The sequence below is a fragment of the Triturus cristatus genome, chromosome 4_1 (genome assembly GCF_964204655.1).
Source record: "Triturus cristatus chromosome 4_1, aTriCri1.1, whole genome shotgun sequence".
In the NCBI taxonomy this organism is placed as follows: Eukaryota; Metazoa; Chordata; class Amphibia; order Caudata; family Salamandridae; genus Triturus; species Triturus cristatus.
Genome location: NC_140585.1, coordinates 818,314,700 through 818,331,496, shown reverse-complemented (window position 1 = coordinate 818,331,496; position 16,797 = coordinate 818,314,700). Strand labels below are relative to the sequence as shown.

Here is a 16,797-nt window from a genome sequence, read left to right as displayed (position 1 = left end):
TAAGAGCTGAGAACGTAAAGCCGATGTTTTACAAGCAGGGCGTTCTGCCTAAACGGGGTCAGGGTGTTTGACGAGTAGAATAACAAGAGCACTAAACTTCGTACAGTTTTTTTTATTTTTGTTGCATATTTATATAGCGCGAACTCGACCCGAAGGTATTGGAGCGCTTTACATGAGCAACGTATTTACATTACACATTCAGGCACAGGGAGATTAAGTGATTTGCCCAGAATCACAGGATGCGGACGCGAGGCTCGAACTCTGGTTTCCAGCACCAAGGTCGGCAGTTTAAGCCGACGGACCACATCCTCTGCATGTTTTGCCTGTCTTGTGCTGATTTTTGTTGGACAGTCATTTTGTTTGCTTTTAAATAAACGCAACAAAATTGTGCTACTTTAGTCTGTCTTTTATTTTCTTCCCCGACCGTTGACACTCCAGCGCGCAGGCGCGGGCTATGGGACGCCAAGACATTTCCACGGAAACAGCGATGTTTACAGTTAGATACCAAGCCCGCCCCTCGATGGCTTTACCATTTGTCTGCTGCTGTCCGCGGTACCAGGGTCTGATTGTGGGGCTGTCCTAGGGCCAACCCTTCGAGTGTAGGATACAGGATGCCCGGCCACTTTAAGGTAGGAGATGGCGACATTGTGGCATAATTGTATACTTAGGAGGAGAGGGGATAGACAGAAAGAGGCTATCGTTACGAGGAGGCATATTGACGGGCTGGAAATGCCGAAAAGGAGGATACTATCCACGAACCCTCAGTGTATAGATATAATATATATCTCTCTTTGGTCACATGCATCTCGTTTGGCTTTACGCGATCGTCCTTATTGCCCCTTGCTATTTATCTGGTTTCATCGGCGCCCACCATTTGATTATTTAATGATCGTGATGTGTGTACTTTATTGTGGTTCGAGTGTTCACTATTTGTGACCTGCAAGTTCTCTCTCGTCGCCCCCTCAAAAGTTGTTTGTGTCTCTACATTATTTCTTCATCTAGTTTGTCCCATCAGTGTCTCTGAATTACACCCTTTCGAACCTCCTTCATTTGAATGCATCTGTGAATCTTGCTTCTATGACTCAGTGTAACTAAATTGTGCAGTTTCCCATGTGTATTCTTCATATGCCACTCATTTGTACTCTCAAGTGATCGATGTTGGTGTCCCCGTGTCCCTCAGGTGTACTCGTGACAGAGTATTCCGCAGTGCAATTCATTTGAATCCTCCGTGTACCTCATTTGTTGCCTGCTGTGTTCTTAATTTACTGTGGTATCCACAAACCTCGGCTATTGTTAATAAACCCTCTTCGAGTGCCCAACTTTGGTAGCCCTCATGGGTGATTTTAGTCACTAAACTTTAGTGTGCCATTCGGCTGCTTTTATGTTTGCCAACCCTGCCCCTTATTTGTGGCCTATATGTTCCCATGTTGGTCCATGAAATGTCCATTACTGAAAATCCTCAGTGACTTTAGCATCTGTCCCAAGTGTTCCTCATTTTTGCAGCTTGATGCGTTTGATGTGCATTACTTACTGTTTACTGACAGGAGCCAAAGAAGTGTAAGGAAAAAAACTAGACAACAATCCTTTTCCATTTATGCACCGATGATCTGTAACATAAATCTTAGGTCCATCACTGACCCTGGTTTGTGCTTCTCATTTGTACCAATAGTTTTTATTCAGCCAGTGGCTTTTATTTGTGCCACCAGGGCCTCTCATTGCTAGCAGGGTAGTTTAGTTAGTTAAATGCCCGCAAATTAGATATGTGATGATCTGCACGTCTGGTGTGTGAATTCCAGCAAGTCAATGTAGCCTTCCATTCTTCTGAGGTCAGTTAAATGAGTACACCAATTTGGATAATATTAACACATTATTCAAACAGGGTTTTTAAACACTTTAATTCACAGCTGACATAGCTCTATCCTAGCACTTTTCTTTGTTTTGTGTGTGAACATAGCCCTTCCCCTTTTTTAGGTCACAGCCTACCAGACAGCACAGCTAAAGAACTCTTGGGGACATTCAGAAAGTTGATGTAGGAATGCATTCCGCCCATTGCTTACCATTCGCTTTGTGGTTTGTAACTCACATTTTCTAGCTTTCTAATTGCTAGCTTTTTTTTGCTTTAAGTTGTCCAGCTCGAGTTCGTCCGTTCCATTGTCCAAATCTTGTTTACTATTTTCTTCCACAAACTCGCTTTCTGTAAACTGGCCTTTAAATCCTGTTCTTATCTTGTCACATTTGCTGTGACAATCTTGCTGGCTTGTGGGGGCTACTCAAGGAAGGCTGTACAGATGTTTTTATTTTTCTAGCACAGAATTAAATTTGAATTTCTGTAAATGAACTGTTGACGATCAAATCAATACATTGGGGGATGACATTGCCACACATTACCAATTGTGCGCTGTATACTTTCATCTGTAAAATTTCATGTGAGTGCAAATGTAATGGCCTTTTCAATTGACGATGCTTTGACTGTAATGGCAGTATTTCACCATACCATGCTTACTCCACAGTACCCCTCTTCACTCTACTATGCACCACCCCACTGCACTCTACTCTGCACCACTCCACACTACGCCACTCCACACTTCGTCACTGCACTCTTTTTCTGTACCATTACAGTCTGCGCCTCTTTACTTTACACCACTCAACTCTGTGGCACCCTACTCTGCAACACTGTACTCTATGCCACTGCACTCGGCCCCAATGTACTCTACCATTTACTCTAAACCAATGCACTCTACAACAATCTAATCTGCACCAAATCACTCTACGCCACTATACTCTACGCCACTCTATTCTACTCTGCGTCACTGCACTCTATGCCACTCTATTGTACTCTGCGGCACTGCACTCTACGCCACTCCATTGTACTCTGCTGCTCTGCAATGTACGCCACTCAGTTCAACTCTGCATCACTGCACTCTACGCCACTGCTCTCTACGCCACTCTACTCTGCGCCACTGCGCACTACAGCAATGCACTTCACGCCACTTTACTATATACCACTGAGCTCTACTCTCTGCCACTCTACGCCACTGCATTCTATGCCAATCCACTCCAAGTCACTCTAATCTACTCTGCACCACTGCACTCTATAATACTCCACACCACTGCACTCTATGCCACTTCCCTGTATTCTTAAACAATCTACTCTGCCACTGCAGTCTATGCCACTCTACTGCCCTCTGCTCTGCTCCTCACCACTCCGATCCGAACCACTCCACTGCACGCCAATGCACTCTACACCACTTTACTCAAATCCAATACACTCTATGCCACTGCACTCTATGCCAATCTACTCCGCACCACTGTACTGTACACCACTGTACTCTACTCTATGCCACTTCACTCTATGCCACTCTACTCTACACCATTGCACTCTGTCACTTTACTGGGCACCACTGTACATATGCATTCTACCCCAATGCACTCTACGCTGCTCCACTCTACACAACTGCACTCTATGACACTGTACTCTGCAGCACTGCACTTTCTGCCACTCTACTCGTGGGCACTCTACTCTGCGCCACTCTACTGTGTGCCACTCTATGCCACTGCACTCTACTCTGCACCACTTCATGCCACTCTTTTGAACTATAAGTCAATGCACTCCATGCCACTATAATCTACAGTGCACCACTGCACTCTGACACTGCACTCTATGCCACTTCACACTACGCCTCTCTACTATACTCTGCATCACTCTACTCTATGCCAGTGCACTCTAGCCCACTGTACGCCACTCTGCAACATTGCACTCTACGCCACTACTCTGCACCACTCCACTCTGCACCACTCCACTCTACGCCACTTCACTCTACTCTTAGAAAATCTACTCTTTGCCACTTCTGTCTGTGCCACTCTATTCCACTCTATGCCACTTCACTCTACGCCACTCAATTTTAGGCTGCTGCATTCTGTGCCACTGCACTCTACAACAATACTTTCTACATCACTTTAGTCAAAACCAATACACTCTATGCCACTACACTCTATACAAATCTACTCTACACCACTGCACTGTACGCTACTATACTCTACAACACTTCACTCTACGCCACTCTATGCCGTTGCACTCTGTTACTTTACTCTGCACCACTCTACGGCACTGCATTCTACACCAATGCACTCTATGCCACTCTTCTCTACACCACTGCACTTTACAACCATCTGTTCTGCAGCACTACATTCTGTGCCACTCTACTTTATGCCACTCTACTCTGTGCCACTTTACTTTATGACACCGCACTGTACTCTGCACCACTGTACTGCACTCTACGCCAATGCACTCCACCCCTCTCCAATCTGCTTTGTACTGTTGCACTCTATCACACTGCACCCTACACCACTCCAGTCTAGACCACTCCACACCACTCCAGTCTGCAACACTGCACTCTATGCCAGTGCACTCTACGCCACTACTCTATGCCACTCCACTCTACCATGCACCAGTCCACTCTACCCTGGAGCACTTCACTCAACACCACTTCACTCTACTCTGAAACAATCTACTCTACGCAACTCAATCTATGCCCCTCTACTCCACTCTGCACCACTGCAATCAATGCATTGCCACTCTACTCTACACCACTCTACCCTATTCAACTGTGATCAGCCCTGCACCACTATACTCTATCCTGCACCACTTCACTCTTCTCTGAAACAATCTACTCTACGCCACTCTACGCCACTGCAGTCTATGCTATGCCACTGTACTATAAACCACAGCACTCTACACCAGTGCACTCTACACCACTTTACTCAAAACCAATGCACCTTAAGCCACTGCATCTACACCAACTATTTGCACCACTTTACTTTACAGAACTATACTCTGCAATATTCTACTCTATTCCACAGCAGTCTACGCCACTGCACGCTATGTCATCTTACATCAGTGCACTCTACGTCACTCTATTCTACACTGCACTGATGTCGTCTATGTCACTGCTCTCTGCACCACTCTACACCGTACCACTCTACTCTGCAACACCCTATGACCCTGCACTCTACAACCCTGCACTCTGACACTCTTCTCTGCATGACTGCACTCCTACCCCACTGCAATCTTCACCACTTCACTCTGCGCCACTGCACTCTACACCACTGCACTCAATACGCCCTTGCACTCTACCCTGCACCACTCCACGCAACTTCACTCTGCCCCACTACACACCACTGCACTCTATGCCACTGCGATCTACTCCGCACCGCTCTACTCTATGCCACTATACTGTATGCTACTCTGTCACTGTACTGTATGCCAATGCACTCTACACCACTTTACTCAAAACCAATGTACTTTACGCTGATCTGCTCTGCACCGCTGTACTTTATGCAACTTCACTCTAGGTCACTCTACTCCACTCTACTCTACGACACTCCACTCTATGACTCTCTACTCTACAATACTCCACTCTATGTTGCTCTACTCCATTAAACTCTGCTCCACTGACACTCTCCTTCACTCTGTGCCATTTTACAACCCTAGTCCGCTCTGCGACAGTCTACGCAACTCCCTCCAATCTATTATATGACACGCTACTTCACTCTATGCCACTCCACTCTGACAATCTACTCCACTGTACACCACTCTACTCTACAACACTCTACTCCACCTTACGCAACACAGTCTATGGCACTCCACGACACTCTGTGCCACTCCACTCTACTCAGACACTGTGCTCCATTCCACGCCACTCAACTCTACTCAGACACTGTGCTCCAGTCCACGCCACTCAACTCTATGCCACTCATCTCTACAACACTCTACTCCCTTCAAGCACTCCACACTTCTCCAGAACACGTCACTCCTCTCCTCTGCACACCACTCAACCATACAGTATGCCACTCCACGCCACTCCGTAACACTCCACTCCACTTTATGACACTCCACTCCATGTCACTCTCCTTAACCCTACCAATCTTTAACCATGCTGAACAGCAGCCACTTTGGTGTACAACATAAAAACATATTGGCATAGCCAATAGCTCTTGCATAGGCAAGACCTATTGGCTTTGCCAATGCTTTAAAAAAAAAAAAGTATTTCTTTATTGGCATTTAAGGTACGTACAACCTTTAAGTTACATACAGCGCACCTTGATAGGTAAGTATCACACGGACTAGACCAGTCCACACACAGTGTTAAACAACTTTACAGGAAGCAAGTATCTTTTCTGTTATGCTAACTTGTGTTTTATATCTAAGACAACTATACAGATGCCCAACAACCCCGATCCCACCCCACCTATCCTCAAATTACCAGTAACAGTTCAGCGTCACCTTCCCTTTTACACTGCCCACATTTCTCTCAGGACTTGGCGCTCATTACATAGCTACCACACTTTCTAACGAGGTACAGTGCGTCATTGTCAGTCTTGTGGGGGAGTGCTTATAGATGGTCTTAACGGTGGAGTTCGTAGTTCCTTTATATCTGCCAGCATGGCCGCCCATGCCCGCAGATCATCCTCCAGTTTCTCATCCCGTCTCACTCTCTGCATTCTGACACTGCCCATTCACCCAAATCTCTCATCCACATCTCAACCTTTGGAGGAGCCGTGCCCATTCATGATATAGCATTTCGCCTTTTGGCCAATGCCAACCCAAGCATTACAAACCGTAGGCTGAGTTTCTTTTCCTTAGGGGCCGGCAGGAGACCCAGCAACACCTCCCGTATACCTTTGGGCACAGACCACCCCGTCGCCCCCTGTATTTCCCCAGGACCGAAGTTCAATACTGAGACAGCCTTGAGCACGTCCAAACCATATGTAGAAAATCAGCGACAGCAGCCCCACATCTGGGGCAACTGTCAGCTCTGGTCGGGCAGATCCTGCTAAGTGTTTTGGGAGTGAGGTATGCCTGGTGTACAAAATTATATTGAACTAGTTTAAATCTGACATTCGAGTTGACAGCTTTGACCCCTTCATGAACATTTATCCAGTATCTTATCTCACCTACCCTGAACCGGAAAAGGATGCACTGGTCATATCCTCTTGTAACGCTCTATGCAGGTGCGTGATGAAGCGCCTCCCCTGTGCCATGTATTGCATAACCTGTAGCACCCTGGTTTCTGAAGGCTCATCTGGGGTGGAAGGCCAGATCTCTCTTGCTACCTGAGTAATCTTCCCATATTGAAGAAATTGACCTGTCCCCAGCTCAAACATTGATTCTGTGTACTCCCTAGCAATAAATTGTTTATTATGGAACAGATCTCCGATCGTCAAACACCCGCCCTCCTTCCATCGTCGGATCGAAATTGAAACCTCTATTTTGGCGAATGGTTGTACCACCCAAAGAGGCATGTCCAGGGCGTAGGAGGCGTGTCCCCCATTTTTTAACAACTCGTTCCATACCCGCACCACATGCCTGATTATGAACGGGACAGTCCATGGAGAACCAGCCCCCATCATTAATAATGCAGCCAGTGAGTGTCCTCCATATGTACCTGCCAGAAATCTTTTCTTCCAGTTGTCATTCTCATCTAGCCAATGAATTGCATGCTGGAGTTGGGATGCCATGTAGTATAATTCTAAGTGAGGGACCTCTAATCCACCTTTCTGCCATGTTCTCTGCAGTGTCTCGAGACTGGCTCTCTTTCTTTTGCACCCCCATAGGAGTTCTATTAACAGTGTATTCAGAGACTTAAAAAAGTGCGCCGGCACCTCATATAAGGAGTGCTGTAAAGCATACAAGCAGCGAGGAAGTGTTATCATTTTAATAATTGCAATTCTGCCCTTGAGGGACAGCGACAGTTGTTGCCAAAATCGAATTGAATCTTTTATGCCCTCGACCACATGCCTTATATTAAGAGCCAGATATCGGTCGGCACTTTTGACTAGTCTGATCCCCAGATACCTCGGATCAGAGTTAACCCACGGAAGTCCCAACTCCCGGAGGGCCTCCCTTGCCCGCTTTGCCAAACAACCCACTGGCAGCAACCTGGATTTATTCGGATTCATCCTCAAACCCGACACCTCCCCGAACTGGAACAACACATCCAACAGTGTCGGAATGGCCTGGTCTGGTTGGCGCAGATATACCAGAGGGTTGTCTGGGTACATAGACACCACGTGGTTTGTGTCTCCTAGTCGTATCCCCCATACCTCCATCTGTCGCCGCAGAGTTTCCACCAGCGGCTCCATTGCAGCCGCGAACAATAAAGGTGATGGGACCCCCCTGCCTAGTACCACGTTGCTGTTCAAAAGCTCGGGAGATCAGACCCCCCCCCGGCGCATCCTAGCTCGTGGGGCCGTATATATTAGCTTAAGCCAACTTAGGAACTTTGGACCCAATTCCATTACTTTCAACGTTGCCCAGACATCCCCCAATCCACAGAATCAAACACTTGTTCAATATCAAGCATCGCCACTGCACAGTCCTCCTGGGGGAGTTCCACACCAAACCCAGCCCCCTGCGATTATTTTCAGTGCTACGTTTGGGGATAAATCCCGATTGATCGGTGTGGATCAAAAAGGACATGTGGGGCAAGAGGCGTTGTGCCAGCACCCCACTCAGAATTTTCATATCAATATTGAGAAGCGAGAAGATTGGTCTATATGACTTTGCCATGTGGGGGTCCCTATCAGGCTTGGGGAGGATGATAATCACTGCCTCTCTCATAGTTTCCGGCAACATCAATTGCTGCAGGGCTTCATTGTAGACCTCCAGAAGGTTATCAACCAGCAGGGGAGCATAGATTTTATAAAATTCAGACGGCAGTCCATCCAAACCTGGACTTTGGGCAGGCTTCAATCTATTGATCACACTCAGTAATTCCTCTCTAGTGATGGGCTCTTCCAGCGCATCCCCCGCTTCTTCGTCCAAGCCCCGCAGTTCCACCCTCGATAGGAACTCCTTTATCGTCTCCAAAGGAGGAGAGACCTGTCTGTTCCATATGTGCAGTTAGCACCTCCATAATTGCTGTCTGGTTATAAACCATATTCCCTTCCCGATCCAGCAGTTGAACCACGGGGGGGGCTCTCATTTTTTAACAGTTTTGCAAGCAGTGCCCCGGACCTGTCCCCTTCCAGGTGAAGTCGCTTCCTAAATGCCACTCGGTTATATTTGCCCAGGTATTCAAGGGAATTTTGTTCACCATGTCATTCCTGGTAGACTGTATGGCAGCCATTATGTCTGCCAGTGAGGGGTCCTGTGCCTCCGCCTGCCCGGCTCCCTCTTTCTGCATCCTCGCGTCTTCATTGTACTTCGTCTGCTCCAGTGGGCATGGTTGTGCGTAATTGGATATTTTGTTCACTTGCACACGATTACCTTGCCCCTTCACCATGATGCAGCGTCCGTTTTATCACCAGTCCCTCCTCCAGGCAATGGAACCACACTTCTACCGGCCTCCAGTTACGAACCTCCCTCTTCCTGCAGCAACGCACAGAGCTTCGCCAGCCCTGCTGTCAGTTCCCATGCCACAGCCGGCACTTCCCTCTGGCGTATCCGGCGCTCACAGAATTACCGCCTACACAGGGCGTCCCCACGCCAGCCACCAGTGTATGATGGACTCCGAGTTTCTGTGCAGGGGGTGCCTTACTAGGGCTCACTTCGTGTTTCCCACTTAGATGCGTCCACAATAATACCAATCCCGTCCTCTCTGTTCGGACCCCCGTAGTTTCTTTTTTTTTTTAGTTCTTTTGTTTCTCCTGGTCAACCGATTCCTGTCCTTGTGGCTCTGCAGCGGCAATGGTCTGCGCGGCCCACTAGTTAGGAGTGTCACTGTATGTGGTCTCTCATCTGTGCACTCAATTACCGCGCTCAGCCGTATCTCGGCGGACCTCCAGGACCTGCTTTCTGGTCCTCTGGTTTCCAGCTATCCCCTTCCTCCTCCAGGCCCGTGCCCCCATGAGTCCACACCCTCTTGTAGCTTGGTCATACTACTCGCAGTGCCTCCTTACCGGAGCATTGATGAATCTCTCCTTATGGGGCACCGGAGCACCGTTAAATTACGTCACTGTACTTGCAGGTCCCTCTCCATCTCCGCTGGCGGCACCGAATAATTCACAGCCCGGATAGCTGCAATGTCGGGCGTCAGCTCCTCAGTCCCGCGCTCAATCCGGCAGAGTTGCAGTTAACCTGGTCGAGCACCAGTATCCCGTTGCTCTTAATCAGGTCGTCCGGCTGAGATCACTGCAGTAAAAATGGCACCGGTCACCAAACTCCCACAGCGTGTTTTCGCCTCCTCGCAGCTTTGGATGTGTGGTGCTTGCACCACTGCCTTACCGGATCATCGGTGAGCCTCTCTGCACCGTAGGGATCTGAGGCATGCAATTTCACTCTCCCTGCTCTGCTCGTCTTTCAGTGCCTCTGCTGCGCTGTCCCTTATTGGACTTCCCAGTTCTTATGAGCCACTCCGGGGTAGCTCACCTCCAGCTGCCACAGCGCCAGATGGCAGTTCCTCTGGCCGGGTTGTAATCTCCCAAGTTCAACACTTTTCCCCTGGGCTGTCCGGCCGCATACACTGCAGTCAAGATGGCGCTGGTCTTCGAGACCCCGGTACGCTTTTCCGAATTTCTGCGACCAGGTGCGGCTAATTCCTCATCCTCTGGTTGTGCGCTTGTGCTCCACGACTCAAGGGCAACTTGTTTTGTAGGTTCCTTTGGGGTACACTATGCGGTATTTTGACGGATCACCTTACAGCCGGCGGGAGCTCCGAAGAGTCCGTCTATTCGGCCATCTTACCAGGCCAGGCCCCGGCTTTGCCAATGCTTGTTTTACATATTGGCACTGTGATGTTCAGCAGTATGGCTGAGGCTACGCCCACCTTGACTCTTAGAAAGCGCCTAAAGGATATATGGGTGACTTATAGGAAATATACAATTCAAGCTTATATTATATACAGGGGGTAGTGGTGGTATAGACAGTCGCACATCAATCCTTGGGAAACAACATATTGTGATGAGCGTCGTCCGTTAATACCCCCAAAAATTGTTTTTGTCTTGGTGCCTCTCAAGGTAACAATAACACCTTATTTGACACGATGTCTTTTCTATACAAAACAAATAATTAACTTGCCTCTCCTTCGCTTAGTTCTTTCTTGGAAGGTTAGACTACGTGTTCAACGTAATACAAATCTGACAAATAGGCCATTGATGAACACATGGTGCACAGTGTTCTGTAAGAATTGAACGGGCTAGCTCTTAAAGGTGTAAAACATTATTTTATTTAACTTCCACAGGCTACTGAACATATAGGTCACAGACTCTTCTTAGGCAAAACTTAATTAGAAAACCCCTTTTCTCCTTCTTTTTGTTATATAGATAAAGGTAACACTTTTCATTACGCTTTGTCTAAACTAATGTTTGAGGCTTTGTTTTGAGTATTTGTCTTTCACACTGTTTGAAAATAAATTATACTTATGTAGCGGTCTAGTTGTTAGCGCGTCACGTCACGTGACGCGGGTACGCAGGTTGACGCCAGGAGGCGCGCGAAGGAGTAAGCGGCAGCGGGGGAAGAGGTGTGCGCGGCAGCGAGCAGACGGATAGAGGTGGCCGGCGCTCCTGGGTGTAACTGCTCAACTGTTGTGCCAATAAACATAGCGGAAAGATAACACTTGTTCCGAGTGCTCATTTACCAACATTACAGTGGCGACGAGGTCGGGACGGAGACCGGACCGACGGGGAAGCGCAGTAGAGGGCAACACACCACGTGGCCCCACGAGTCGAAGGAAGACACGCTACCAGGCCATCAAGCCCGAACAACACACCGCACAGGCCGCCTGGAAGGGGGAAGCCACGGGACACGCCCCGGCCGACTGCAGAGATCGACCCCAGGCACAGAGCACCCGAGGAGCGTGGCAGTGCCACGGTACGATAACCAAACCACAAACAGGCCACAGAGACGACGCCGTCCACAACCTACAAAAGCACACGAGCGGCCCTCGCACGTAATCAAGCACAGTAAACGCTGCACTGGCTACCAAAGAGGAGGAAGTGGGGTCCAGTGACAAGAGCCCCCAGAGGATCAAGCACACAAGAAACAACGACAACACCCCAGGCAGCCCCCCGAGTAAAGCCACCGACGAAACGAGCGCCAAGGAAGCAAAGATGAGTACCCCGGCAGGGTATGCGATTGCACCGGTGCAATTCCTAACGAAACCGGGTGAACCAATGATGAAATGGGAGGACTGGAAGGAATACATAGACAATTTCATAGGGGTTTTGGAGGACGAGAACGAAGAGAAATTCACGCCCCAGAGGAAAAAACGCATCCTGCTACTAAATCTAGGGCCTGAAGGTCTGAGAATATACAAGAGCCTAGTGCCCACGAAGAGAGAAGACACAGATGATGATGTGTATGCGCACGCGGTGGAGGACCTGGATGAGCGGTACCGCCCCACCGTCTGCGTTTCGGTAGACAGATACAATTTCCAGCAGCGGAAACAAAAGGTGGGAGAATCCATCGAAGAGTATGTAGCAGCACTGAGGAAGCTAGCAGCCCCGTGCAGGTACGCACTGTGGGAAGACGAATTTATAAAAGATCAGGTGATCATGCACACCACCAGTACAAACGTGCAAGACAAGCTGTGGGCGAGTGGGGACACCACACTCAAGGAAGTAATGGTCATAGTGAAGAGGGCGGAACTTTCAAAGAGGTGCGCCGATGCTACCAGAAAAGACACAGGCACCCCAACCATGGTGAACAGGATACAGGAGGGAGATCACCGCAGGGACCAGAAACTCAAGCCTCCCACAACCAAAGGGACCAGCAGATGGCAAGGGAAACAAGCGGACGGTGAGAGCAAGAAAACGTGCTACAGGTGTGGAAGTTGGTTCCACGAAGCCCACGACAGACGTTGCCCGGCCTTCAGGGCCAAATGCATGCACTGCGGTATCATGGGCCACTACGAGAAGGTGTGTCGGAAGAAACAACAGAAAGGAGTGGTGAAATACATGGACCAAAGCGCGGAAGACCCGGAAGACGCCACGGAGGAGGAGGTGGTCACCGTACTGTGCATATATGATCAGGTACTGAGCGTGGATGCCAAGAGATCAACCAAACCGGTCCTGGAGGTGTCCATGGGCGGCATAACCATCGCGGTTGTGGCAGACACCGGATCCCCATTCACCATCGTACAGCGTGCAGTGTGGGTGGAACAATTCCAACCCAGGTTGGGCCCTGGGCTGGAGAAACTAGACATACGACCGGTAACATACAATGGTGATCGCATCCCCATGCTAGGGTTCCGACGTCTGTTGTTCGAATTCAGAGGCCGTGCGGCGTGGTGCAAGCTGTACGTGGCCGAGAAAGGACCCTCCGTCCTGGGATGGTTGGACCAGGGCGACCTGGGCATAAAACTCGACCCAGGAGGGAAGGAACAGATCCTGCTCACAGACCAGGTGGAATGGCTAGATACAGACAGATGGAAAGAAAAGTACCCGAGAGTGTTCGGGGGCGCAGTAGGAAAAATGGAGAAATTTCAACACAAAATAGTACTGAAGGAAGGAGCCACACCAGTAGCACACAAAGTAAGGAATGTGCCCATTGCAGTAAGGGAAGCTGTCCAGACGGAACTCCAAGACCTGGAGAAGAAGGGCATCATAGAACCCATAACCTGTGCCGAATGGTTGGCGCCTTTGGTGGTCGTGATGAAACCCAACGGGAAGGTCAGGCTCTGCGTAGACTTGAGAGAACTCAATAAGAACATAGTGGTGGAGAAATTTCCCCTTCCCAAGATAGAGGAGATGCTGGCACGAACCAGAGGAGTCCAGTGGTACTCCACCATCGACCTTACATCAGCTTACCACCAGGTAGCCCTACACCCGGACAGCAAAAGTCTCACGTCGTTCATTACCCCGTTTGGGTGCTACAGATTCTGTCGCATGCCGTTCGGGCTGGCCTCGGCGGCGGCCGTTTTCCAGAAGATGATGCACCAGCTGTTCAGAGACTGCAAGGACGTGCAGTACTTCCAGGACGATATACTGGTGATGGGCAGAGATAGGAGGGACCATGACCGGACACTGGAAAAGGTGTTACGGACGCTGGAAGCTAAAGGTCTCACGGCGGAATGGTCGAAATGCCGGTTAGGAATGCAATCGGTGACCTATTTAGGCCACAAAATAGGGCAACAAGGGGTCACCCCCAAGAAGGAAAACGTGAAGGCCATTGTGGAAGCTCCAGCCCCCAAGAGCAAGGAGGAGGTCAGGTCCTTCCTGGGGATGGCGGAGTACTACAGTAAATTCGTGGTACAATTCGCATCCAAGACCTATAACTTGAGGAGGCTGACCAGAGAAAGCACGGTGTTCCAATGGACACCGGAGGCCCAAGCGGAATTTGAAGTCATCAAAAAAGGGATCCTAGAAGCAATGCCTCTCAAGGGTTACGACCCGCAAGGCGCCACCATACTCATCACGGACGCCAGCGACAAGGGGTTGGGCGCTGTACTCATGCAAGACCGAGGAAGTGGAGAAGTGGAGACAATAAGCTTCGCCTCCAGAGCACTGACGGAGACAGAAGGCAAGTACAGCGTCATTGAGAAGGAGATGTTAGCGGTAGTGTGGGCCATGACGAGATTCCGGCAATTCCTATGGGGTACCCGATTCCTGCTCAAAACGGACCACAAGCCGTTAGTGAAGGTTCTGACATCGTGTGGACACGCCAGCGCCACACCCAGGATATCGAAAATGTCCCTAAAAATTGTTGGACTACAGATATGATGTAGAGTACATCCCGGGAAACAAGAACCGAGTGGCAGACTACCTGAGCCGAGCGGCGGCCATGGAGCCGGGAGAAGAAGACCCGGCGGACAGAGGAGAGATGGTGGCTCTCATTGAGGATCAAGAGAAGATCATCAGCAGACAGGAGTGGACAGCTGCGTATGACGAAGATGCGGACCTGAAGGAGGCAAAAGCCCACATCACCCAAGGGTGGCCGGACAAGAAAAAGGTGAAACCCAACCTCAAACCTTTTTATGAAGTGAGAGAAGAACTGACCGTGGGAGATGAGGGCATATTCATATATCGGGGAGACAGAGTAATCCCCCCCACGAATCTCATCAACAAACTACTGGACCTCTTGCATGAAGGCCACCTGGGTATTGGGAAACTCAAAGCTAGATCAAAACAGAATTACTGGTGGCCAGGCATGGACATGAGAGCAGAGAGACATGTCAGGGAGTGCCCCCAATGCCAAGGGGCTGACAAAACGTTGAGGCCATTACGCCCGGCTCTGGGGAAATTCGACACGCCCGCAAACCCATGGGAAGAGTTGTCCATAGACATTTTAGGGCCGGTGCTGGATGACCAGAGCGTACAAAAGTACGTGTGTGTCCTCATCGACCGGTATTCCAAGTGGCCAGAGATAAAGGTGAGCGAGACGATGGACACGGAGAACATCCTGGAGTTCCTATCGGAAACATTCACCCGAGAGGGAATCCCCAAGTCCATCTTAAGCGACAACGGGCCACAGTTCACATCAGAAAAATGGAAACACTTCATGGGGAGGAACGGCATCGAGGCAAAGCACACGGCCATATACCATCCGGCAGGTAACGGTCTGGTGGAACGATTTAACAGGGTGGTGATGGGGGCCATTCAAGCAGCCATCACCTGCAACAAAGACTGGAAAAAGGCGGTGGAGAATATGGTATGGGCCTACAGGATAACGCCCACAAGCACAGGGTACAGCCCGTTCCAAATATTGAGAGGACGTGAACCTTTCACGCACGACAACAGAATCTGGAAGGAGAAGGTAGTGACCAGTGAATGGTCTCCGGCAGTCGTGAGAGCAAACATGGAGAGGGCCCAAGCCATCTACACCAAGAACTACAACAAGAGGAGGAGTGTGAAGGACACTCGGTTAGTGAGAGGAGAATGGGTGAGAGTAAAGTTGGCTACCCTACAAAGGAAAGGAGACAGCAAGTACAGCAAGCCCATGCAGGTCAAGGAAGTGTATGACAGAGCGGCTCTGCTCAGTGACGGGAACGTGTGGTCGCAGGACCGCATGGCCCGGTGCAACAAGATATTGAGATGGGAACATTGGGAGACGGAAGGCGAAAGCACGGGAGATGTGGATGAAGAGAATAAGGCGAGCGGAAGTGGCGAAAGGGAAGAAGCAGGTGCAGGAGAGGAGCTAGGAGGAGAGCAAGGGGGTGAGACCCCAATGGCAGAGATGGACAGGCCGGGAGGTAATCGGAACAGTGGGGGAGCGATGGCCGAAGGGACAGAACGTGAGGAAACACAGAGCCAAGGGGCTCGAGGGTCAAGCGGTAAGGTGACCAGGAGCGGAAGACAAGTAGTAAGGCCTTCCAGGTTCCAAGACTTTGAACTAGACTGCGAACTGTAAGTGACTTATTGTTGGGTTGGTAAAAGGGGGAGATATGTAGCGGTCTAGTTGTTAGCGCGTCACGTGACGCGGGTACGCAGGTTGACGCCAGGAGGCGCGCGAAGGAGTAAGCGGCAGCGGGGGAAGAGGTGTGCGCGGCAGCGAGCGGACGGATAGAGGTGGCCGGCGCTCCTGGGTGTAACTGCTCAACTGTTGTGCCAATAAACATAGCGGAAAGATAACACTTGTTCCGAGTGCTCATTTACCAACATTACAACTTAAACCACCAGATTTTGGAGACTAACCCTACTTCACCTTAAATACATATTTCTTCCCAACGACTGTGATGAATTAACAGATAAATGCACAGCAGGTTGTCTCCACCAGGTCTCCTGCGCTTAAGGTTTTCACAATCAGCCCGCACCATTTTTTCAGGCACACCAAGCAGTACTTTATTCTTACTTTAGGCAAGCAAGGCATTAGCTCCATCACCTCCATGATGCTTAGTGGGTGAAACCCTGGCAGTTCAACTG

General features: G+C 49.6%; 1 protein-coding gene across 2 annotated transcripts in view; it reads left to right on the top strand.

The window, feature by feature from the left end:
* The first annotated feature begins 421 nt into the window (after window positions 1-421).
* Window positions 422-16,797, top strand: part of SAXO6 (stabilizer of axonemal microtubules 6) — a 621,602-nt gene continuing 605,226 nt past the window's right edge. For both annotated transcript variants that reach the window (XM_085653468.1, XM_085653467.1), the window contains exon 1: window positions 422-629. In XM_085653468.1, the coding sequence (XP_085509594.1) occupies window positions 612-629 (18 nt within the window). In that variant the 5' untranslated portion in view covers window positions 422-611. The remainder of the gene's footprint in view (window positions 630-16,797) is intronic.